The 26,163-nt window shown below is 36.6% G+C and overlaps 1 protein-coding gene across 3 annotated transcripts; it reads right to left on the minus strand.

The window, feature by feature from the left end:
* Nucleotides 1-17,275: 17,275 nt before the first annotated feature.
* On the minus strand, nucleotides 17,276-25,288 carry LOC108669171 (E3 ubiquitin-protein ligase TRIM68). Of its 3 annotated transcripts, none has more exons than XM_047880498.1 (7): nucleotides 23,734-25,288; nucleotides 22,992-23,251; nucleotides 20,789-20,871; nucleotides 20,233-20,352; nucleotides 19,387-19,537; nucleotides 18,695-18,905; nucleotides 17,276-17,679 (listed from the first exon to the last, which is right to left on the minus strand). In XM_047880498.1, exons 1-6 carry the CDS (start codon nucleotides 24,472-24,474, stop codon nucleotides 18,716-18,718), a joined length of 1,545 nt encoding a protein of 514 aa, XP_047736454.1. In that variant the 5' UTR covers nucleotides 24,475-25,288; the 3' UTR covers nucleotides 17,276-17,679; nucleotides 18,695-18,715. The 3 variants fall into 3 exon arrangements, with proteins under 3 accessions (XP_047736454.1, XP_018011959.1, XP_047736455.1); XM_018156470.2 differs by having other exon boundaries at nucleotides 17,276-17,692; XM_047880499.1 differs by lacking the exon at nucleotides 20,233-20,352 and having other exon boundaries at nucleotides 17,276-17,692.
* Between the last annotated feature and the right edge of the window lie 875 nt (nucleotides 25,289-26,163).

The raw sequence follows: 26,163 nt of genomic DNA on the forward strand, positions 1-26,163 counted from the left end.
TAATAATTTGTTTATAGAATACCAAAGTCTGCGCGAAAATCTAATCATGTGTTCAGTGATTCTTTACGGATAACGGTCTACACTCGATAATGTACTTTGATCGTATATAGTATATATTAAAAAACTGTTAAAAATTTTTGACCCTATAGGGTAAGAAACGTAAGTGGAGAGCTCAGTGTATGCTAAATATAGAGAAATTCTTATATTTCAACTATAAGCTGCCAAACTCATAATACATTTCGGTTTAACGATTGAAACCTGCTAAAAATACCAAAGTCTACGCAAAAAATTCATTTCGTGCTCAATGACTGCATAGGTGACGGTTTTCAGATAAGATAACGCTCGGACATTGAATTTCTTCTGCATAATATTTTTGACCCTCAAAGTGTAGGAAACGTAAACTGGAAACTCCGAAGCTGCTTTATGTCCAATAAAAAATTAATTTCTTGCAAGGAAATGATGTCAAGCTCGTAATTTATTTAGAATGAATGACTTAAATTCGCGTAATGACCTAAGTCGCCACGACACAAATGCCGCCAACCTTCAATATAAACGAATCTGTACTTAAATCATTAATCGATGAGCTGTTTAAATCAAAAGTTCAGCATGAATATAAAACAAAAAAAGGCAGTTGTATTAGCAATATATTAATTAAAAACATTTCAGAGACTAGCAGTTTATGAAATGAAAATATTATGAAAAATTATATAAATGCGAGTATAATAAAAAATGTGAACACAATTTGAATATTCGCAATACAATAAATTTACATGAGAAATAAATTAAAGCATTAAGTAACTAGCAACAGTTTTCACTATTGATTGTACTTATATTCTAGACTAACGCCAGCCAAGCGGCCTTGACTAACGTTGGTCAAGGCCAGTCGTACGTCATCAATCACAGCCAAATAATTGTCACTAGTTTGGCTGTTGACCAACAACAACAACAACAGCAGCAACAGCAACAGTAATAGTAGTAAAATAGCAACTGTTCCAACAGCAAATGTAGCAAATTTTGCATAAGTAGCAAGCTTCGATAATTATTTAATTACGACGAATTAAAAATTAATGTTCAGTTCCAACAATGTGTAGATCGCTTCGGCTTGAGTACTTCCCTCTGACTATTTCTAGTGCATGTAATGTGTACAAATGTAATTATGAATGTTATGCACATGTGCTTGTTACATACATCATTTGTTGTTATGATGGCTTAAGTTTGATTTTAAGACACTTATTCAATAAATAGCGAACTTGTGTGCTGTGTTTCACTATCGTGTTATAGGACACTATTTTGATAATGCTTATTTGATTTCTAAATAATTTTTTCAAAAGCGTTAATATCCTGTTTCACACACTATTTGCATTGTTTTTATTTAAGCTATGAGAATATAAATTAAAAGACGTCATCAAGGACACAAATAACTGCTAATGGGTAAAATGCTACCCATTAACCCTTCGAGAAAAGGGAAAAGGCCTGATGATGGAATTTTTTTATCTATTTATAATAAGTTTGATTTAGTCTTTGGAAGCTTTTTTACCAATGGACGATAACAGATAATTTTTGTAAAGAAAACAGTTTGGCCGAAATAAAGACTAAATTCTTTTGTTTTAAACAGTGTACACACATCCGACAAAAGACAAACGCTAATATTTAATAGTTCATCATTATAATTCGGGCATGTATTCCGATCATTACGAAGATAATCACAATCATATTTATGCCTTCTTACGTAATTTTGAACTCAATGCCGCCTTTCCGGAACAGAGACATGAGATGATTTAGTTGCCCTCAAAATTGAATTGCAGGTTCGTTTTCTGACAGAGGAAAGTAGGTGTAGAAAGAAAATATTATTGTTTATAGACGTAGTTAAATAATTATTTAATCAAGTTAAATCATTTAATCTACTCGTTTCAAGTTAATAAGATAGAAAATAGGAAACAAAATGAACCTTAGAGAAAAAGGCACAATTAATTTCCAAGTTCCAATGAAAACTCTTCTATAACTTTCAATGTGTAAAAAGAGATTTATTGATGATACAGTGGCAAAAATAGACGTAGTATCAAGAGAGCTCGAAAATATAAATCCTGTCGATATATTTTCAAGAATTTGATTATATCCATTAACTAAATTAGACCAAATTATAGAAAAGAATTTAAACTGCATTGGATGGAAACTATCATTTTATAATTTGGTTACAATAGAACAGTGACTGACGCTCTTTACTATTTTATTGTGATATTTACCTTAATTTCGGATATTTCGTAGCTCTATTGCAACAAGTACTTCCCTCTCACTATTTCTAGAGTACTTCCCTCTCACTATTTCTAGTGCATGTAATGTGTACAAATGTAATTATGAATGTTATGCGCATGTGCTTGTTACATACATCATTTGTTGTTATGATGGCTTAGGATTGATTTTAGGCCACTTGGTAAATAGTGAACTAGCGTGCTGTGTTTCACTGTTTTAATAGGACACTATTTTGATAATGTTTATTTGATTATTAAATAATGTTTATTCAAAAGGGTTACTATCCTGTTTGGCACATTATTAACATAATTTTCATGTAAGACTATCATTTGAAAGGCGTCATCAAGGACGCAAATAACGGCTGACGGGTAAAAGGTTACTGTACGAATAATAATTATAACGGTTTCAGCGTTTAGTAGGCCGTAGGTCTGTCGCCGATTCCTATACCATCGCAGGACATTCACAGCTTTTTGCGGTATCGCACGCGCAACTCACTGCTACAATTCTCTTAACCGCCCGGCCTCCTTGCCGATTCTGACCAGAAAATAGCGCACAGAGCTGGGATCGAACACGAATATTTAATCGTTCAAACATTTTTAACTCAACACTACGTGCAGTTGATTAGATCAGAGTGAGTATACATACGTATACTCACTCGCATACGTAGCTATAGTATATAATAAACGATATCAAAGCAACATTATACTTCGGCACGTTTGCGTTAACTATCCCTCTTATACAAGCAAGTTTCTCCAGTGAAACTACAGTATTTGCTACAAATACTGTACTGAAATACTGTACCTGTATTTGTAAGGAAACTTGACAGAGATAACTCAATGATTGCGAACATTCTTGGCCTCTATACACATCATCTGCTACGTTTACTGTAGTCTAATTTGGATACAATGAATTAGTGAGTAAAGCTAATAACAATACAAGTTAACTTAACTCTTTGATCTTCAATTGATTGAGCATTTAGTCACACCAACTAATCAACCGCCTAACATTTGTAGAAAACTTCATAATTTGCTACTGACAACTATTCTATGCCAGACGTGATTTCAAAAGAAGTTTAAGCAAAAGAACATATATCAGGAAATTTAAAATCAACAAAAATCGTGGTAGGTATGGAGAGAGATTGAGCCAAGATACTGCAAACAAGCGCGTGTACCTAAACTCGACAGTATATATAAATAGTTAGCAGCGCAAAACATTAAAACATGGTTACAAACAGGCAGAGTAACCATTACAACGAAGCTCATAACCTACAATCTAGCATGCAACTGCACAGCAGAATCTGTTCATTTTACCTCAAAAATTAATTTAATAGCAAAATTTCTATTTTTTATTGCTCCAGAGTTTTTTTTAAATTGCAGTTAAGTAGATCCTTTAATGATCGTATGTAAACAATGCATAAGTAATAAAAGGAATAGTTGACCACACTAGAATGTTTGACACTTGCCAATCCATATCAGATGTCGATATTATTCAACTATTAACAATAGTTACCAATATTACAACTATTAATATTAGAGCACGGCAGCAGGTAATCTCATATCAGCTCCTATAGCATTCATATTTCCTCGACTACTGGAACATCAATCATCTCCAAGCAGTTGGGCTTCACTATTTTCCTTGAAGGGTTTAACAAAAATGCGCTTCATTTGTATCATATTATGCGCTTTGTAGGCATACTGAAGCATCTTCTTGGGCCTCTTGGCAAACACGGGCAGGGGAGGCAGAGTTGATGCTGACTGTGGCTGCTCTTGATAAAACACAGCTGTTCCCACGGCTGCTTCAAAGCCTCCTTGGAATATTAGTCCACCAATCTGTATAATATTTGGTGTGTGAATGTCCATCAACTTGAAGTTATTCAAGGCCTCTTGAGTGATCTCAGACTGCACAACTCCCTTGAGGTCCAGAAACAGAAGTTCTTCCTGTTCCTCATATTCACACTCATCTTCTCCCTCAGACACCGTCATGATCAAGGATGTCTTTTTGTTACTGATGAGAAATTAAGCACAGCAAAACGTGGTAAATGGAACAGTGAAAATTATAATGATAACGATAATAAATGATAATGGCTCAGTTGATTACTAAATAATGACTATCCTGTTTGGCGCACTATTTACAAAATTATCATTTAAGTTATGTGAATATCAATTGAAAGACGTCATCAAGGACACAAATAACGTCTAATGGGTAAAATGTTACTCATTAATAATAAAAATAATAATAATAATAATAATAATAATAATAATAATAATAATAATAATAATAATAGCGGTTTCTGCATATATTAGGCCGTAGGCCAGTCGCCGAATCTTATCATCGCAAAATATTCACAGCTTTCTGCGGCCTCGAACTCGCAACTCACTGCATAAACTTTACTTTGCTTAAGGCCTGTCGTAGGCCTGTCGCCGAATCTTACGATCGCAGAATATTCAAAGTTTTTTGCGTTCTCGAACGCGCAACTCACTGCCACAATTCTGCTGTGCTTAACCGCCCGGCTCCATCGCCGATTCTGACCAGAAACTGGCGCACAGAGCTGGGATCGAACCCGCGCCTCTCTGCGCCAATCCTGGTAGTCAGAACTGTAACCACTGGGCCACCTTAGCCCTGCGAGAAAAGGGAAAGTCCTAATGGTCGAAATTTTTTCCGATTTATTATAAGTTTTATTCAGTATTTTTAAGTGTTTTTTCCAATGAACAATTACAGACAATTTATTGTAAAGAAACAGTTTGGCCAGTATAAAGACTAAATTCTTTTGTTTTAAACAGTGTACACACCTCCGACAAAAGGCAAACGCGAATATTTAATCGTTCATCATTATAATTCGGACATGTATTTCAATCATTATGAAGATAATCACAAACATATTTATTCCTGCATCATTTACAAGTCTCTGAATAATGTATTCTGTAATATGTTTACTTATTTTGGACTCAATGCCGTTGTGCCGGAACGGAGACATTATAGATGATATAGTTTCCCTCAAAAACTAATGGCAGCTACGTTATCTGACAAAGAAAAATATGTGTAGGAAAAAAATTTTCGTTCATATGACGTGGTTGAATCATTAGTTAATCAAGTTAAATTATTACTTAATCAACTCATTTCAAGTTAATAAGGAGAAGAATAGAAAACTAAATAACTTTATTGAAAAAGACACAATTCATTTCAGGAGTTCAAAAGAAAACGCTTGTAGAACTTTATTCGTTGCGTTTATAAACGATCTGCCAGAAGCTGTGTCTAGCGTTTGCTCGATGTATGCTGGCGACACAAAAGTTTATAATACAGTGAAGAATACGTCGCAAAAAGTACAGTTGCAAGGAGATCTTGACAGGCTGGTTGACTGGGCTGATAAGTGGCAGCTGCGTTTTAACGCTGACAAATGTAAAGTAATCCACCTTGGCAGGAATAATGAACAGCAAGATTACAGTATGAGAAGACACGGTTGCTAGGACCTAAAATAGTTAAATAGTTTCCATTAAAAATGGATTGCAGGTTCGTTTACTGACGAAGAAAATATGTGCAGAAAGAAAATATTTATCAATTCGCACTAAATATTTATTTATCATCATTTTTTCGAAAGTGAAATTTGTTATTCCGGATTTGTAATTGACAGTATCAATAATTGAACTAATTATTATTCAGCTATTGTAAACTTATTTGCTAATATCAATCATTCTTGCAAGGTTAATTTGGTTATGCCCGTAATTTTAAATTCGTTCAATAGTCGCTTATTACGATGCGCTGAACGGAGATAATGTTCACTGGGTCTGTGAACTCACTGCTCTCCATAGATAAATGTTCATTGTTATTCATGTTGTCTACGTTGTCACGAAGTAAGTCTGCCTTTACGAGGTTCTCCTAATGTGTGAAAACATATTTCCTACATGCTCTCAATCATATAGGCTCGATGTTTCTACGCAGATGATCATATGAATGGTCAGTGAAAGTCACTTGTTGTACTCTTGTGCGTTGATAATACAATAATATTAAATACGTTTCTGAACGCACTGCTTGGCACAAATTATTTTTTGAATAATTTTGGCTGTGCAGCCATGATTGTCTGCCGACGCTTATATAGTGCTAAGCTGGTGTAAAGTGTTAGTAGCGTAGTTACCGGTCAAATTTGGCGTCATCTGTTCAGAGTGAGCAAAATGGAGTCCAATCATTCGAGTAAGAGTAGAATGTGTGCCTCCACAAAGTGAAAAATATAATTTTGGATGTTGCCCTCCTGGCGACGGCTAAGTAGGTAATTGGCGTCTGAGAGCTTATATATGACACAGAGGCCTTGTGAATTAATTAATTAAAGCAATATTATTGGTCATCAAACCGGCTTGTTCTTTTTCTTACTCATCAATAAGTAGGGGATTAGTCAATTTACACTGTCTGTAGGGTTTCATATTTGCGTGCGACGAGTTCAAGTGAGGTTGTCGTTTGTGTTGTTAGGATAGGAGCGCTTTGGCAGTAATTGTGCTGTGCGGAGCTGTGCAATCGCTGCGCGCAGTGCGTCGATGATGTTAGGTGGGAAGTGATTAATATCAATATTATTAGTTGTGGATTCATTTTTTATTATACAGTCATTGTATTTATTCAGATATATGCTTATTTAATAATTATTACTAAAGGTTAACTATGTTATATTTTTTATTGCTTTGCGATTGTCGAAATGACGAGAATATCCAAGAAACTGCTACTCACGACTGTCGAGTAGTGCGAGAGGTGCCGTTCGTTCGTTTTGGATGCAGGCATTCGCGTGCAGATAAATTCAATGTAAATAGTAATGGCTGACTCATTTCAATTGTCGTTCGATTAATATCCACATTGTTATGTATGCGTCTGCCCGCCTTGAAGCTCGTAATCTTGTTGAGGTTCCTCGCAGGTTGAGGACGACGAGGCTGGAGGCGATGAAAGGTGGTTTGCTTGTCTCTAATAGTCACAAACATCATTGCAAATATTCACTGCATGTGTGCTACAAGACAGATTCACAGCATCAGTTAATAGGTCCTCAGCTTACGGTCATACGTTTAAGCCAGGTATACACATCACATTACAACTGTCTTCCAATGCTAGCCAGGTCTCCAGCCATGATTATCATCATAGATACACATCGGTGTGTAAACTGTCGTACGTAATACAAATAAAGAATGACAAAATTATACTGGATGCAACTTGTGGCTTACGCACTAGAATATTTCGTATTATAATAACATGAAACAATTGGCCAAAAAGGGGAACGAATTTTTTATCGCTAACATATCTATTTGAGTATAATCTTTATACCCTAAAGAAATTGTTGAGTAACCCTTTAAGCAACTTGTGATCAATCGATCAATTTGGAAGATTTTGAAATGAATCCCATATAATTTCGGTTATTTCCATGTGTTTTTATCCGATTACTTGGAGTCTTCATTCATTCATTTCAGGAGTCGTCTGAGATATCATCTTTAAATTGATTTTCTGACACTTGTCCTAAAACTTTTCTCGCTCAAGTAACTTCATTATTGTATGCATCGCCAACGCATGATACCGACATGGAAGATGTATTCCCGGTGTTGTGGGAAGCCATTGATCCTGCGAGGAATATAGCTGTTCCCACTATAGGGGTCCTGCAAACCCCGCTCTCCTGAGACGCAGCGACATATGAGATCAAAGTATGAAATTAAAGCAGGAGTATAAATTTCAGTGTTGACATAAGTAAGACTGTATACTGCTTGATATGCTTCACTAACTTAATCATGTTAAAGCCATTGTAACTGGTATTTTTTATGGATTTAGAGCACTCCTTAGGTTTATCTTGTTAATTCAATATTTTGCTTTTCAGACTGGATAAAACGGGCAAACTGGTACATACCATTATTTGAGGTTGATAGACCCCCGTGCCTCGGATTTGCGCTGGTTCTATTTCTTTTCTGCCAACTGTGCATACATTGTTCTTGTTGTGTTTCTGTTCAATAAATTGTTAAATAAAAACGAGGAAAAGTCAAATAAAAAGGTGGATTGGGATGGTTGTAGAGGAGGTGGAGACCATCACAAATTCCTTGTTTTCCTCAACCCAATTGCAAGAAACACCCTCAGGCCCACAACGTGGCTGATAACGCGATACCTAGAGTCCTACTACACCGTGTATAATAAGTCATTAACATCTGAACATACAAAAACTCAGTTCATATTTTCAAACTTTAGTTCCGATCAAATAAAAATTTATTATTACTCCGCTGAGTGTGAATAAGAATAAATCTCGTGGACGCCTCAAGCTCACCAAATTTATTCATCCATGAATAGAAATCAAGGTGCCCTTGGTTTAGGCCAATGAATCGCGACCCTCATGAATGAGTTACATTCAAGGGGGAAATTAATTTATTCGGAGCTCTCGCCAGAAAACTTCCGGCACCAGGAGAGTGTGGGGATTGTTATTACAATAGATCCCCTGCAATTATGATTGGCATTTCTCAATTATATCTGTATTGAAGAGCGCGCCACTATAGAACAGAGGCGCCTCATGACGCACCGATTGCCACCTCGAAATGTTTGATTCGAATCAATATGAATTTTTTGATATAAATCGTGCTTCGTGCGTGCACATGGAGGATCGACCCGTCACTTCTTCGTTTTACTTAATTCCGCTATTTATCATATCCGCTTATTTGCGGCGAGAGATTCAAAAAGAATTGCGATTACTAGAATTGAAAGAAGGCTTAGCACTGAAGTTGCATTAGTCGCCAACCCGTAACTACTGAACACTAAAGTCTGATGGAGCGTCTTCATAAGCAATTGCATCCCCGACTAAACTATTCTCATTCTCAACCACTTGAACATTGTTCAGCATAGTCACGTATTATGACTATAACATGAACGAAATAATGGATTTATTCATTGATAAATGAACAACAGGTAATTTGTAGTCGTTTGTAGCAACTACCCATTGGGAAACGGCAATAGAAAAAGTCAACGAGTTATCAGTAATGTACAATCTCCTATATGAGGTCTTGGAAGCCACCGTATGCAATGAGATATGAGAACGGTTAAAAAATTGAAAACCAATGAAGTTAAAATAAGGGTAAATAACTTTCGAAAATCATTTCGCCAAAAACTAGGAGCAGCCTACTAATCCTATTTTCACAACTTGCAATAACTTCTTTATAAATCAAAGAAAACGACAAGCAAATTCACCATATCGAATTTTGACTTGTAAAATTATTGTTTTCAATTTTAGATTGTCGAACTGACGATGGAGCTGGACTCCAAAACGTTTTCAATATCGATATGGTGAATTTACTTGGCGTTTTCTTCGCTTTTAAATTCCTTTTGAACTTGCGATATAAACAGACATAATATAAGTACAGAGCTTTCTCATTCCGACTCTATCTGAATAGTAAGAAAAAGTTGTAAATTTTACCGCTAGTATTTGGTAAAATTTGATTATAGAACATTTCGCTGCTAGTTCCGCTCACAGCAACCACAACTGTTGAAGAATCCACAATTAATTCTTGCTATTCAAGCATGAGTATTCAAGCAAACCAAGCAATTCTTCAAGGAGCGGAAATCAAGGTCTGACTGCCCATAGTTCTGCGGTATAAATGGTGACGCTCAAGACTGAGTTACATTCACGATTTTTCTACCCACACGTAACCAGTAAACGTCCACGATCTGCTGTGTAGGAAATATGTTTTGTGAGTCAAACACAAGCTTTTTCCGCTTCATATTCATCATTGATATTGTCAAGCAATGCATATGGTGAGTCAGTTGAAGAGAATATGATATAATCCCTTGCCAAGCAGCAAACTTTTCAAACGATTGCGTTGGTGGTTGGAAGATGTAAGAAAGCTATTCAAAAATGTAAGACAGCAGCAACTTGTTTTTTCAGGGAATATCTGATTGGAAAATAATTTTCCTTTTCTTCCAAAAGGAAAGAAAAAACGGTTACGTTGTTACATTCAAATCTCACTGCATTCGTTGGAACCGAAGACCTCAGGTTATAGAAATTTGCATATCACTGAACTTGAATTTGTATTGCAGTTTCAGAGTGGATAGTTTCCTCATAAATTTAAAAATTAACTCCTGTTCATTCGGCATTGAATGAATCTATTATATTGTGTATTCAAGGTACTGAACTGCATGAGCTGCGCGATATTTGTGGCGGCGGGGGTGAGAATAGTTCAGTCTGGGATACATGCAATTATTTGCAGGTACTCAGGACGTCAGAAAAGCGTTCAGTAGTTATGAGTTGATAGCTAATAAGATTCTGGGAGGTCTGACTTTATCAAATTATTCTGAATAATAATTCACTATGTCATAATAATTATGAATAATTATTTTGATATGTTACATGCATATGCATGTAACATATCGTCAGCAGATGGTGGATTCGGATGACGTTAATGCTGACGTCGGTAGAATGAACGATGGATGTGGCGATCCGGGTCCTTAGAACTCCTCATTAATGGCTTAGGCATCAGTTTGGCCATCATCTATCACCGAATTATTTTATGGAGTGCCCTTTTTTGAGAGCCGCAGATATTCTCAATCTATACGAAAATACACATAAAATGAGCATATTGCAACTGAAAAAAGTTCGGTCACTGATGATCATCGTATCGGCAGGACGCTTTGAATAAGATTAGTATTCCTTTTGGTCTTGCGATGGTTTTATTACTATTTGTGATATGCGTGCATTACATTTATGCATTACATATTAATATGGTACAGAAAGTGCAAGTCAACTTCAGTATTGCAGTATGTGAATATTGACCGAATGAGCCACACTACAGACTCGGCCTCCTCAGCACCGACCCTCTAATGCAAAACCTCTAACTTCTGATCCCGTAATTATATAGGGATGTCGATCTGTTGCCTTCAATGGCTCGCATTAATCTCTCAACTGAGAATCAATATACACAACATATTTTACCGTTTTCTATTTATTTGCATGCTGAATTCTGAATATTGGGTTAAATTCATTGCCGTAGTCATTGGATACCACAACAAACGTATCGCCATACTATGCAGGGGGCCGATATCTTCAATTCTCGCTATGGAAGTCATTAGCACTCAGCAGCCACAAAACATTCCATTTCACGAGGTGCAGTTTTGTTTAGTCTGTCTGTGACAATTGAAATGCCAGAGAATGTTTCAAAAAAAACGTTCGAAGTTTTAATTGTGCAAACAGTCGCACTGCATCGCAGGGCTCGAAGACTTGAAGTCGACTATTGCTTATCACTGATGACGCGCCCGCTCTTTGGGCATCATTTCGATGAATGCTCCTTAGAGGTTCGTCTCATCGTCACGTCACAGTCCTGCTACGGTCTTTGTAAGTCATCATGCGATGAACCAGCTTGCATTCATTTGCAATCGTTATATGTAAGAATATTTTTTTTATTTCATACCCTGTCACTTATTAGAGAGCGATTGGGTTTAACATTTTGATTTTAACTTTATTTAAGGCATAAAAATTATTTCCAGTTATATTTGTTCTTCAGTAGTTGTCACGTGAAACGAATTTACTTTCGACCATCAAATTTAAATGAAATAAAACTGCATGTTCACAGTAAAAAATTTAATAACAAAGAAATTGTTATCAATTAAAGAACTCGACCAAATTAACCTCGTGATGTCTGTGTGTACGACGTTCTTTTCTATGCACGTTTTAGGCGTATCTAAATAGTTATAAACTACCTGAGGTAGGTTCCGATACCGTAAACAAATGAGGATAAATGAGGCGCAAGTTAAGTACAGATTAGATACTTATGCTTAGTGAGAATATATCGGCTTACAGTTTATAGGGACAGAGTGCTAACGGAGTAGAACTTTAACGCGTTCGTCTAGGGTTCGTACTCCAGTAGACTTTACTATCCTTTAAAATGGATAATCAATTTAAGGGCTTACACACGACTGTTCTCGGCCCATGACTGAGGTTTCCGGGTCTGGGCAGAGCTCATATAGCTTCGCTATTTGACGTCACCAAGGGCGTGACTTGATAAACAGGGAAGGCTAATACAAGGAAATGCTCATGAACATATCGCATGTGAAGATTATCTTCCAAAAAGGAAGGCATCAATAAGGAAATATCCCTGGACGAATGGTATTAACATTTTCACCTGACAGGTGATGATAATATGGCGGAGTCTGGTGTGTTGCCGATTGGTGAAATATTCGCTACTTATTCCCAGGAGGCCAAGAAACGTTTTTAATTTAGCGAAGAATAATTATTAGCGAAATATTTTCGTTTGAAAAAAAAATCGAGCACATGAAAAGGCCACAGTTTTAGTGTTATCCTCAGTAGAAGACCCCATCATTAGCCAGCAGCCTCTTCTCTCATACTTGATGAATGGTGGCACTGTAATACTCTGAGTGCTCTCTGTCTCTAGCAAATTCAAAATTGGTCACAGTGTTCACCCATTTTATCAGAGCTTCGCACAGGCAATACAATCAATGATAAGAACTTTCACTTTGATAAAAGCGTGGCCAAGTCTCTGGCTAATATCAACGAAGAAGTTTCCAGGCGTACGTTGCAAGCCCTGAAACACGTTTCCTTCGTAGCCTCAAGACAGATTCACAGTATCAGTTGATACGTCGTCAGCTTACGGCCACACGTTTGATTAAGCCAGGTGTACACATCATATTACAACTGACGTCCAATTCTAGCCAGGAATTCAGCCATGATTATCATTATAGATACACATCGGTGTGTAAACTCTCGTACGTAATACGCATAAAGAAAGATAAAAATGCACTGGATGCTACTTGCGGCTTACTTTTGTTGGATTTTTACCATGAAAACGAGTTGTCATTAAACTTTATGCACGAGTCATCCAGATACACATTTTCTTTTGCATTAATTGAGGACTGACTATAGTATAGACCAACAAATGTTCCTCATCCGAATATTCGCTTATCATTTGAAAAATCCTATGACATATAGTTATTGAAAATTCAATAATTCAAACCTGTTCTTGAACTTTCAATTCCTGACTTGTACTTCATCAATTTGCTAATTTTAGTCAGGTTAAATCATTGTAGTCATGCTGCATGCCTGTCATCCGAAGTTTGCATCGTGAAAATCGTTTGTTTAATTATAATGAATTGAAGTAAGCAAGTTGTTCACTACATCTCTCAACACACTATTGTCTTTAGATAAATGTGAACATGGATAAAATTATTTATGTGAAATTTTCGGCCATGATATACTCATAGCCTACATCGAAGCTCAGATTTGCCTCTACGTAAGTCTGGGTATTGGGTATTACAAGTGCACTGGAATCGCATCACAATTGTTAAGGTTATTCAAAAGAAAAGTCATTCGGAACTGATCTTGTTGCACTATTTTAAAATAGTTTAAAAATTAAGTATAATTTGATAAAGGAAAATTGACAGCTTGTGTAACGAGTCGAGCAAGGGTTCCAGGGTGAGTCTTTGATGTCAAAACATTTAGAGCTTTTAGTGTATCCTTATAATAATAATAATTATAATAATAATAATAACGGTTTCAGCGTTTATTAGGCCATAGGGCTGTCGCAGAATATTCACAGTATTTTGCGGTCTCGAACTCGCAACTCACTGCTTCAATCCTCCTGTGCTTAACCACCCGGCCTCCTCGCCGATTCTGACCAGAAACTGGTGCACAGAGCTGGGATCGAACCCGCGCCTCTCTGCGCCAATCTTGGTACTCTGAACTTTAACCACTGGGCCACCCTGCCCTTGAATTGTTCTTTCAACCTAAATAGCTTCACCAAACTTCACATACATTTGACACGAAAAAACAATTTATAAGAAATTCGTCAAGTTATTGGGAAGAGGTGCGGATCACGAACACAACAAAAATCTCAACTGTACTGAGAATATAATGTTCAGTGAATGTGTATCTTTGTGTATTGCAACGTTCATGTATTGAATTCCACGTATGACCGTATAAGTCGAGAACGAGGACGAAATCGAAAAAATTTACACGGGCTAGGCATAACCTTTACGTTCTAAAAAGTACACGTGTAGAGTTTCAGTAAGCTACGTTCATTTGTTTAGGAGATCATTCATATAGGCTGTGTTTGTGTATAATTTTGGAGACCGGCCGCAAGCCAGGTCGCAAGTCCGGCTGTAAAATTGTACGAAGTCTGAAGCACAATCGTACACAAATGGTAAGGATCGAGGAGCTATGCAAAAAAAATCATATAAGCCATAACTATTTCAATTTCCCAATTTCGAAATTGGCTCGATAATGACAATGGTAAATGTTTCAATTAAGAGAATCAGAGCTTTACTATTCTAGGATTTATGTGGCAATTTTCACCCCAAATCAAAACCTGTAACGTCCTTTGAACTCAACATGAACGAAACTAATTGTAGAAAATATAATACAAAAAATGTTGTAATTTTGACAACAAACGCCATCAATCAACAAGGTTTCTTAAGATAAAATATTCATGTGTTTTTTTGTTCATTTTACACGGTAAGCTGTGGGAAGTTAACGGGAGAGCTTGTATATAATAACTTGTGGCCCGATACCATAACTGCGTGTAAGTTATTAGTGGCATATTTCTGCAGTTTATATAGGTACTAATTTTAGTGACCAACTGAAACCTTTAGGTATATACAAAAATGAAGACGATTTATTATTGAAATTTGAAATTCAATATAATGTATTAGCGGCGGATATCATGCTTATATGCGTACACGTGCGATGCAATTCAGAAGAAGCTTTGTTGTCAGAATAATTGTTTACGCTAAGAATCGGAGAGGAAATCAATTCATGGAAATTTTAACAAATGCGAATATAATGACGACGCACAAAACCAATATAACTTTCTCAGGAACATGTTTCAGCTACGGTTCAGATATTTGTAAAGTCAATCCTCTTGATAAATGTGGGATTAATGGAAACGACATCCGCAAAGAGAAGCTGCGCGTGGGTCAACCTTGTATTAATTCAACCATGGGTGTAGGGACCGGTAGAGACTTGAATAATTGACGCACACTTCCCTAGATCACCGCAGCCGTCGGCCTACGTAGGAGCCGTTTACTTGTTGGTCAGGCAAGAAATCGATCCTACCAGGGACGCTACACAGTCACTATAGCACAATGAGAGGAAGGTGCGCTCCGACCAAGTCTCAACGAAACGATGAATATGGGTCTTCAGCCCGGGGATGCCACGTCAGCACACGCGACACGGTAGCCAACTTTACCGGTAACGATATACCGTTTAACGGAAAATAATTTAAACCGCGACAAAAATCTGATAATTTATGAATTTCCCTTACAGGGAATAGCTTTATAGGTTTGGGAGAACTTTCGAGTTGAATCTAAACCATTATGAATACCAATTCTTTTTCAGAAACTGCTGAACGGATACTCGGGAAATTATAAGGTTTTGTGGCGCTTTGAAATGAATAATTTATTGTTTGGAAGAACTCTCGTGCTGGATTTAAAAAGTTATAATTAGTAATTATATTTTAGAAATGGCTGAACTGTTACTCGTGAAATTATAAGTGTTTTCCACTTTGACTTTAATGAATTTCAAGGTTTACGAGAAATTTCAAGTTATATTTGATTACTTATGAAAGCTATTTCCATTTTCGAAATGGCTGAACTGATGCTCGCAAAATTATAACAGACTTTTTGCCGCTTTAAAGTGAATTTATTTCTAGGTTTAGGAGAAATTTTGAGAGGAATTTTGAAAGTTATGAATGCTAATTCTATTTATGAACACTAATTCAGTGTTTTCTACTTTAAAGTGAATAAATTTCAAAGTTTGGGAAAAATATAGAGTTGAATTTAAATAGTTATGAATAATAATTTCATTTTAGAAACGGTTGAACTGATACATCCATTGCTTTCTACCCTCACAAAACTCAGTCAATAACTGCAGCTGCTCCGTCAAGCGGGCGTGAGGATATTTTAGTTGTCATGAGATAATCAAGCCGGTAGCATGAAACGACGAGATTACGACCCGGCCACGGCAAGGCCATGCAACCAATTGTTATTACACTTCTTTATTCATGAACATATTTTCCATGCGAGTTACTCTGGAATGTTTGCATTACAAGGATCTATCTTTACATGACTATTCTCTGTGATGCAGGAGGATCAGCTGATGAGAGGCGTCGTCGTATCCATGCTACTCGGTGGGCCATCAGGATGAAGGGGGCAGCTGAAGAAGAGGTCAACACTCATATGTTCTGGTCCATCATTCACGTTATTGTGAGAAGTGATGGTGTAAATGTTTGCTTGATGTGTGTAAATTTCAAACGATTTAACGATTAACACTTTGATGCGAGGTCGAGTTTACAAGGTGAGAAGATGTTTAAGCGATAAAAAACAGCCATGTTTCCAAATTTCGTCCGTGTTCACTGTTAGAAAAATTATTTTTCTCGTGAGAAATAATCATACGTTTTCTCTATGTGTTTGCCAATAGGTAGGAACCAAAATTACGCTTCTCGATAATCTTATTCAATTCAATATTATAGCTACCAAGTAAAAGTGTTCTAAGTCTCTTAGTGTGTGTTGGCTTTTCTTAAAAGTTTCTTCGTAATTCCATTTACCACACGCGATTTTCTATGTTATTAATGTATTCAGGTTCCGCTTACGTACATTGCCAGGGATATTAGTATCTTCATTCATATAATTCTTCACTGCATTCTGTCCTCATTATATTCCTATTTTCTAAGGCGAATGATTAAGGATGCTGCCACGTAGTTCATACAGCAAAGGTTTTAGTTTTGGCTTACTCCTGCAACTAGCGTCAGCCTGCGTATATAATTATTATTCTGAAGATATTAATATACAACAAATGTTTAAAAAATTTAACTAAAGAAAATGCCAAACGTATTTTAATGCACGGTTGCCGCAAAATCAGTTTTGGCCAACATGACGTGGAAGTCAAACGTGTATTTTGGTAACGAGGTTACGAAGATTTCGAGGGAACGACGCGACTGGCGCTTCAAGTCAATAACAACAAACTCTTCACTTCACAAACCCTTGACGCTGACATGGTTACTGGAATAAAAAAACATGAGATTTGTTCAATAATTTAATTTAACCGTGAATATTTATTCCGTTCATTATTTTAAGTTAATCACTCGTGAAGTCTCATTGTAATAGGCTGGTGACCCCAGGGTATATCACTTGAACTGTATAAAATTTAATCACTGAAAAAAATGTCACAAGTTACAATAACAATTTTCGATAACAATATAATGCAATATAAACCATATCCTTGCCCGTAAACCACTGGTGTGCTATTATACGATTAAAGGCACAAAACACAATAGACCTAACATGATTCAAAAATCAATCCGTATAAATAAAATGATTTTGTAAAATATTTCCTTTACAATTTTTTTGGCATAACACCGCATGGCCGCCAGTGATAATGCCTTGAAGAGCAGGTCAGGTCTCAAATTATCTTGCCCGGAATTTGCGATCCGCCAACTGCATAAAAAAACTGAAAAGTATACAATTTTTAGTAATAATTAAAGACCTGAAATTTTCGTTAGAAAGAATTTCAGTATTTCTTTTTACCTTCGTATTGATTCCTTTCACTTCATTTAGTCACTTTTACCATGCAGGGTTTTTTGTAAATCTTCGAGTGAATTAATTTGTTTTTTTTATATATTTATAAAATATTTTTCTAGTATTTTCCCATTTATGACAGTTTTAGAGAAAACTTGGCAACAAATGCCGGTTCAAAAATTGTGTACACTAAAAAGTTCTTTACTGGACATTCAAAGTTGAATAACGAATGTTAAACATGGATCTAAGTAATATCATGTTTTTATTTGAAAAAAAAAACTCTTCTTGAACATCTATGCTACTGAAAAAATTCTTCCACGTTGAAGCTTAATGTTCAAAGTTTTTAGATTCTTTTAAATAAAAAAGCAAATAGACATAGATGCCGTAGGTTGAAAAATACCAATAGATCAACAGCCTTGTCGATTATCCTCAATCAATGTTGTTTTACAAATATTTCTGTTTATTCTCTTTCGAAGCTAAAACAAATACACAATTATTATAAAATGTCATAAAAATATACATTTTTTTGTAAATATTATTGGTACTTGGTAAATATTACGTGTATTTTATGGGACTTATTTATACTAAGGTAAACCTTTGTGGAATTATATACCATTCAAATTTTCACCTTTTCACGTGATTCTTTCCTCCATTTCTTTACCATTTACTAAAATAATCCCAAAATTTTACAGAAGAGTAAATTGTTTACCTATACTTTCAAACAAGAAATCTAAATGAAATGGAATTCACGCTTGAAATAATCAGTAAAAAACTGCTCTAACTCACGCCAATTCACCACATTTCTGCCTGGTCCCTCCCGTTTGGAAAAACCTGTCGATTGCTTCAATATTCCTCCCTTCAAGCCTTCAATACTCGAGGTGAATATTTAACAAATGCATCATATATACTGTATTAGTTTCCTACCGTCACATACCTACAACCACACAGCAGAATTTTACATCCATTGAATGATGTTGTTCGTTGACAACTCAATGAAGGTGAGATCAGGTGCACCGCTACTGCCAGCTGACGTCAAGTGCTCCTCGCCAGGGTCGTGGTATACCTCCCGGATTTCGGGGAGCTTCTCGAACATCCGACGAGCGCCCGTAGCGGTGAGGCCATTTCTCGGTAAGACCACACGCAGGCTGAGATGGCCATCAATTAAATAAGAAAGTAATAAAAGATTTTTCAGGAAATCTGAGTCAGAATTTTCATAAAATTTATAGACACAAAGTAAATATGTATGACTGAATGAATCACTCGAATTGGCTACACCAGCTTAAAATGGAGATTGATATAGCCTCCAATTATATATACATGAAACCTCTTATATATTGAAAGTAAAGAGAGTTCGAGGCTATTCTGCAAGCGCATTTAATGAAGTATTTGGCTTCATTACCTCACATGATATTATGTATGAAATTTTATATGTTAATTGGAATGTTTTTTTCATAATCTTGTTATTTTATACTTTAATTCAAAAAATGTTTTTCAAATATTTGAAGTGTCTTTCAACATCATTTTGGAAGAGACAAATTCTTAATTCTAGAATGGCAAGCGCCAGAGTAACAGAGACTGCCAGAATGAAAATACAAATTAATTAAAATTGAGTTTATTCATACGCACCGAGAATGCCTGAATTGGTGCACAATGCCGATCATCCAGTCCAAGTCCTCGTCGCAGAGGTCTGGGAAGTGCCAGCGGGTGACGCTACAACCGCGCTGCCTCAAATATGAGCTGACGTTGAGAGGTGTTCCTCGTACACAGCAAGCATCGTCTGTGGAACAGACCGGACTCAATTGAACAAGAAACATTTTCTCAGCTAATGCATCCTTCTGTTCAGCATTACAAATTTGTGTGATCCAAAGTCAATCCAAGTTCCATCATTTTGACGTTAATGACGCTTCCGACACAATTTTTGACGATTGCTCCCAAGAATTTACTAATGACAGGTAAGAATGCAGCGCAAAGTCATTGACTTCTAACCGAGGCTACTAATGATTCAAAGTTGCATTGATTGTTTTTTTTATCCTGCACCGTGGTTGCATTGATGGTGTGTGGCGATGTGTAGTTAACGAATAAAATTTTCTTTCTCAAAATGCAGATCATCCAGGCCCAAAAATGCGAAGTCAGTTTGCGTTGTTCATTGTCTCCGCAGGGGCGCTGAACAATAAAAGCCTCCGGCTCTTCAACGGGCCAATTGAAAGAATAAAGAATTGACAGGTACGTGTTTGTTTAATCAAGTTATACTCTCAGTAAATTATGTAACCTTGTACTGTAGTGTAGTTATTAACTAAAAAAAAGTAATAACTTATAATACAATGCATTGGAGTGGTGTCCGTGCTACTGTTCGTTCACAACCGTCGTTCATCCTTGCCAAGAAACGGCGAGGTTACTTCTTTGCAAATTAACAATTTCTAATATCAGTTACAACTAAGGGTTCAACTTACGGTTAAATATTCGAGAACTTACCTATGTGTTTCGGAAAAGCTACGTACGTCCCGATGTCGTAGTTTCTAACAAAACGCACACCGATCTTGCAAGGCCACTCTCTGGTTACCCGTGTTTGGATTTTGGGAGCCGTAAATCTACCTTGCGAACAAAATCCGCGGTAAGTTACCAAAAAATTTCAATTTTATCTTTAGAATATGTTATTTTGCCCCTTATTTAAACGTGTCTGTGAACCTCATCAGTTGCCGCTTTTCTTTTAATTTAATCTTGCTCACACTATTTTTTAGTGTGAGTTAATTACTTGAACTCAACTTATGATTGATAGTTGTGAGCATCTCTCTGTTTATTAAAGTATTTAAAAGTAAATGAAATGTATAAATGCCAGTTTGTATTTTATCCCAGCAAATTTGCTCCAACAATAAAAGATGCAACATACAGGATGATAAAAATTTGTGGAAAAACTGCCGTTTCTTAGGAAAGACTTGAAAAATTCCAAGACTTGCAACAGATAAAACAGAAATTCATAGCAGTAATTACTGCTATGAAAAAGTAATTCATCTTAGGATACAATCTATACCACTCAGCATTTGGGCGGGATGTCGCTCGTTTAAGTAAGCCACGACTTGATCAGTAGGGCCGTACATGGTATCTAGGCGGTCACTGTAAACACAGGAAAATATGAGAGAATATATGATCAAGAAAAATAACTTATAAACAAATCGGAAGAATAAGGTACAGTAACTTAATTAAGAAGTTTTCATGATGTCGAAATTTTCATTTCAGGTTTAGAATTATGAGCTTGGAACTTGAAAATCTCAACTCATATTGGGGCTACGAACGTATAATTGTGTTCCAGCCACCAATATGGGAACTTGTGTTCCAGTCACCAACAACTTCTATTGAATGCTCACACGCGATTTCCCGCAGACAAAACATGAGTTTACACAAAATTTGACTTTCATTTTAAAGGTCCATTCAAGTTACAATGAAAGCCGCAACAAGATCACGTCAGAGATGACTTAAGACCTGAATGAGGAAGATACAGCTAATGTACTATTGAAACAACTATTGAAGAAGAAACAACTATTGTACTAATCAGTAAACTTATAAATTGCATCGACAGCTAACTGTAGAATTAAATTTAAATGCATCTATGAAAAAAGTCAATTAGAATGCACATGTGACATGGGCACTGATATAATTTATTCACATTGTTCTTTTACTCTGTTCTTATCGTAATAAAATAAGATATTTCATTCCATTTATGAGCGATAAGCTTTGAAGTTGCTCAAAATTTCTTACTCAGTTCATTAGGTGATCGTAAAGCGATTGGTTCCGATTATTGGATGCAGATGCAATTGAAAGTTGCATTTTCCAGTTTAACTGATTATAGTTGAATATGAACATATTTTAATAAAATAAAAGAAAAAAGTGATAACTTGAATTGGTTCTTGAAGGTCTGAATATGTGAATTGGTGAGAAAATGACAAACTATACGTTACAATGGACACTGCAAAAAAGCGGGAGTTCTCCAAGAGGCCGGTGCAGACTACAAATTTTGCCTCGAAGAAGGTTGTAGACTTCTTCCTAATTTAGACTACACTGGAGTAATTGGACCAACAACTACCACTTTGGGTATTTCAAACAAGCAATTTCATCTCAAAATCGTCGATGAATTCAACTGGCTTGGTGATACCTTTGACAACAACGTCAAGCTCCGGACTATCCCAAATAATGGACCTTGCAAAAAGCGAGAGTTCTCCAAGAAGCCCATGTAATCTGTAAATTTTGATTCAAAGAAGGTTGTAGACTTCATCATTTGGGATACATTGGCGTTATTGGACTAACAACCACGACATTGACACCCTCTCACCTGCCACCTACAGTTTGGATGACAGGGAGTATTGAAAACAAGCTTAGGGGTTAGGTTAGGGCTATAGTTGAGGTTAAATGTGTTTAAAACACTTCATTACGTTGCTTGACATCTTTCGACTGAGGTTAGGCCCAACCAGGTTAGTTTTTTTTACTTTTTCACAATTTTACAAAAGGTCATTGGGTAAAAAATAATCATAGTCCAGATAAGTGAAAATATTAATATATATACTATACTGAACAATATATATATGTCTAATTATCCGGACTTTAATTATTTTTTCAAATGTGAGAAAACTTAACCTGCCTAGACCTAACCCTAGTAAAACGGTCTCTAACAACGTAAAGAAGGGTTTTAGACACACCTAACCCTAACTCTAACCCTACCCTAACGAGGTTGTCATTCTTTTGATGTCCGGTAATGTAGTTCATTTATTTACGCGTCCGGTTATTAAGTACAAACTAATTGCAGATTACACAACCGGACGCGATTTTGTCCGGGTTTCTAACCCATGTCCGGGTTAGAAACCCACAAAATTGGTAAGATTGTTTAATTCAAACCCACTTAAATCAATACAATCGCAGTACCATAATTGTCAACGCGTTTTACTCGAGTTATCTTGAAACTTACTATGGTACTGCTGGACCAGCATCGACTTATAATCCTTTTAAATATATATATAATCCTTTTTGTGTTTTTATTACTATATTTTTTTATTTCTTGCTTTCGCTGATTTCATGATCATAAATCGCATTTATTCGTGAGAAAAGGTTCCTCACCTTAACCTCCTTGCAATGATCTCCTATAATTCCAGTAAATATTTATAAGTAAAGGGCATTTAATCCTTATTTTCACCCGTTCATATTGCGATTATTTTTCTCAATTGTCAAAATATTGACCTATGTACCTAAATTTGTTGATGGTGTCTCCCATGCCTCTATCCGAGTGCCCTGCTGGCCTCCAGAAGTAGTCCAGGGGCAGCAGGCTGATGTCGCCGGTGTGGTGGGCGGCGAGGCAGGACAGCAGCGTCCCCAGCCCCGGGATGGGGCGGGTGTGGGTGGACAGCACCACGAGGCGACTGGGCTTGATGTTGTTGGACAGGCTGGCGAAAGCTCGCTCTCCTTCATCGCAGCTGGCGACTGTCCAGGGCTGACCGTGCTCATATATCTGGAAATTCCACGGAAACTTTGCATATTGTGCTTTAATTAGACGAAGAGTTATTCTATATGAAATATTGGTTGGTCAGTAACAAGAAAGGGTTTGCAAAGGGTTTGTAAAAAGTGAATTAATGTAAAAAAGCGTTTGTGGTGCAGATAAACGTCATCATTTCCCCGCTTCACGCTTCTCCTCTCATTTTATGCCATTCCTTTCAGATAAAATTGAATCTCTAGCTAGCTCGTCTCGGCTTTCGGCTTGTTGAATGGTATACAAATCGTTGTAATACATTTAAAGCTAGCACATTTGAATAATATATTATTTATTCCTAGATTTATATTGTATTGTTTGAATTTGCGGTTTTAATTATGCTTCACGCCTGCCGGCATGCGGTGGGCAAGACCGATTTTGCTCCAAACCTGCTATCTAGTTTAAATCAATGCAGACTTCTGCTCCAACTCTTAACTATCTATCTCAAGAGGCACTTTACTCACCTGTAACAATTCACATTTCTTCAAAGCTGCAGACAACCTCGCCCTGATATCTTCTGTCTCTATATTTTTTGGAGGTTTCAATTTAAGACGGCAAAGAATTTCCTTGCATTCACGTCGCCAGTTCTCATTCACAACGGTGGCCGGGGCATCCCAGGCCTGGAGGTCTTGTTTTGTCGACATTTGCTGGACCAGCAGCGAATCCTTGCATCCTTGAAATTTAGTCCTTAGGGTTATAATTTCATCAATCAAACTCAAAATATCGTCTGATACGGAGACTAAGTTATTCCATCGCCCGAGTTTATCGTGTATTGTGGTCCGTATTTTCGTCCACGGGTTTAAAACAGATTCATCCACCTGAAGTATGTCGTCTATTAACTCAATTTCGTGATTTTTATGCGTGCCCCTGGTGCACGTGAAGCACACGAGTTCCATGCAGTCCACGCACTGGTAATCCAGCGCCTTCCCATGATGGAGGCACGGTGCCTCTGACAGCGAGCTCGGGGGATGTGGACGAGCCGTTTTTTCGGGAGGAATCAATGCGTAGTTGACCAACATTTGATCAATTCGTAGGAAAATTTTTCCCCTACATTTTGGGCAATTCTGATCTCCAGGGCGTTCTAGAAAATGTGTAATGCAAGAAAAGCAAAACGTGTGGCCGCAGGTCAGGCACAGTGGTTTGTGGTTGCCTGTGTCGAATTCCTCGTTACAAACGTCGCACTCTATCATCGCACTTGCCATCATGTAAAGAGTTTAAAAGTTTCATGTAATTATTATCGAGTGATGTCCAACAAAAATGTAGGTACTATTCACACAAACCTACAGAGCGATAGTTATGTGACCGAGCATCTGTTGATCTAATACGCTTGTTTGGTCGACATCACATCTTTCCTCCAAGAAAAGTCAACTCGTTTTAATTGAGTTATCTTGGAACTTATTACGGCACAGAAGGATCTTATTATGGTTTAATGAAGTCTATTGTAGCCTTCCATAATCCTGAATCAGGTGAGAGACGAAGACTCTTAAATATCGTCGTACTTTGTTTGAAACTTTAACGTCAACATTGCAACGTGGTGCTTCGTGGATGTGAATCTCATATAAGCTACTGAGACCTGTATTGTCTACAAGCCAAATTTCCTGTACTCCGTTCATGTACAATAATACTAATTTTCATTCCATAAAATTTAGGCTGGAATTAAATTTTTAAAAACAATCATTGATAATGCGTGGCGTACCTTCTGGCCCTTGTGTGGGCCTTAAGGACTCAGTTTTTCCGTCAACAGGACGTATCAGTGCGACCTACAAAAAATGTGTGTGTCCATTCATTTAATATGAGCCATTCATTTATATGAAAGAACTCCGATTTTTCATCTATGTGAGCGACAGCTCCCAATAACTGATTAAATGGTGCCATATGAAATGAGGGTTGTAGAAAAGGGCAATTTACCTCGCTGCCTGTGAATACGTTAAATATGAATGTGTGACTAAGTTAAAATACTTAAATTACCAACAATGCAGATTTTAAATTGGGATTATAAAGTTTTGACATAACTTGGTATAATTCTTCATTTCCATTTTTCATTGTTTTATCAAGAAGAAATCAAAACAATGAAAATTTCTCTTGCAATGGAAAGAAGATTTAATTTTTTAATATGAGGGTAATGAAAAGGTTCGGTGGTAATGAACCTCAGCTCAAGATATATGAAAAACTTTCTTGTGTTATTCTCTATGCATTCTTTAGGAGTGAAGTTTAATTACTGAGTAATACTTCCTTTTCTTTTTTCAATGAGTTATCCTTTTTAATGAGTAACTGTTTTTATTTTTTAATGAGTATTAATACATGGCTTTCAGTCACTGTACTTTCCGTCTCTGCATTACTTATTATGGATTGGAATACTTGGGACAAACTCTGAGTCTGACTCAACGTCTTAACACCCGACTGATACAACAGCAGAAGTATTATAATATAATAATTACCTCTTATTATTAACTGAATTGTAATATGATTATAATAAATGTTATGATATTATTTCACGTATATATCTCATTATATGACATCATTTAAATAATAAGAAATTTTGATATTCAATCATTGAGCACAACGATAATACGAGGCAACGATGAGTGAATTGATCAAAAACTTTTGAATATTTGTATATACTCGATTAAAAAAAATTAATATTTCTCTAACTCCGATATTCAGGACACCCTTAATTGCTTCCAAGTTGTCATCAAATGCCACATATGCACATGTCTGCTACATGCGAGCACCGCAATGAAGAACTGCTGCGGCGCTATCAGGCCGCTGAGAGTTATCGCTGCAGTGAAAGTCATGAGTCATGAGGTTTTATTGCGCTGCTATCTCAAGTTACGGGACTGATAAGATCAAGCTGCCAATCATGCTAGTACTTCATTATTAATTGAACGTTTATC

This window comes from Hyalella azteca, unplaced genomic scaffold (genome assembly GCF_000764305.2).
Source record: "Hyalella azteca isolate HAZT.00-mixed unplaced genomic scaffold, Hazt_2.0.2 contig5501, whole genome shotgun sequence".
Classification (NCBI taxonomy): domain Eukaryota; kingdom Metazoa; phylum Arthropoda; class Malacostraca; order Amphipoda; family Hyalellidae; genus Hyalella; species Hyalella azteca.

What these genes read in the sequence shown, in the direction of transcription:
- LOC108669171 (XM_047880498.1), bottom strand. Translation starts at nt 24,474, where the DNA reads ATGATGGCAAGTGCGATGATAGAGTGCGACGTTTGTAACGAGGAATTC. An exon ending in GACACCATCAACAAATTTAG is followed by an intron (nt 20,872 to 22,991) that starts GTACATAGGTCA and finishes CTGTGTTTACAG; the next exon opens with TGACCGCCTAGATACCATGT. An exon ending in CACCAATTCAGGCATTCTCG is followed by an intron (nt 18,906 to 19,386) that starts GTGCGTATGAAT and finishes TGGCCATCTCAG; the next exon opens with CCTGCGTGTGGTCTTACCGA.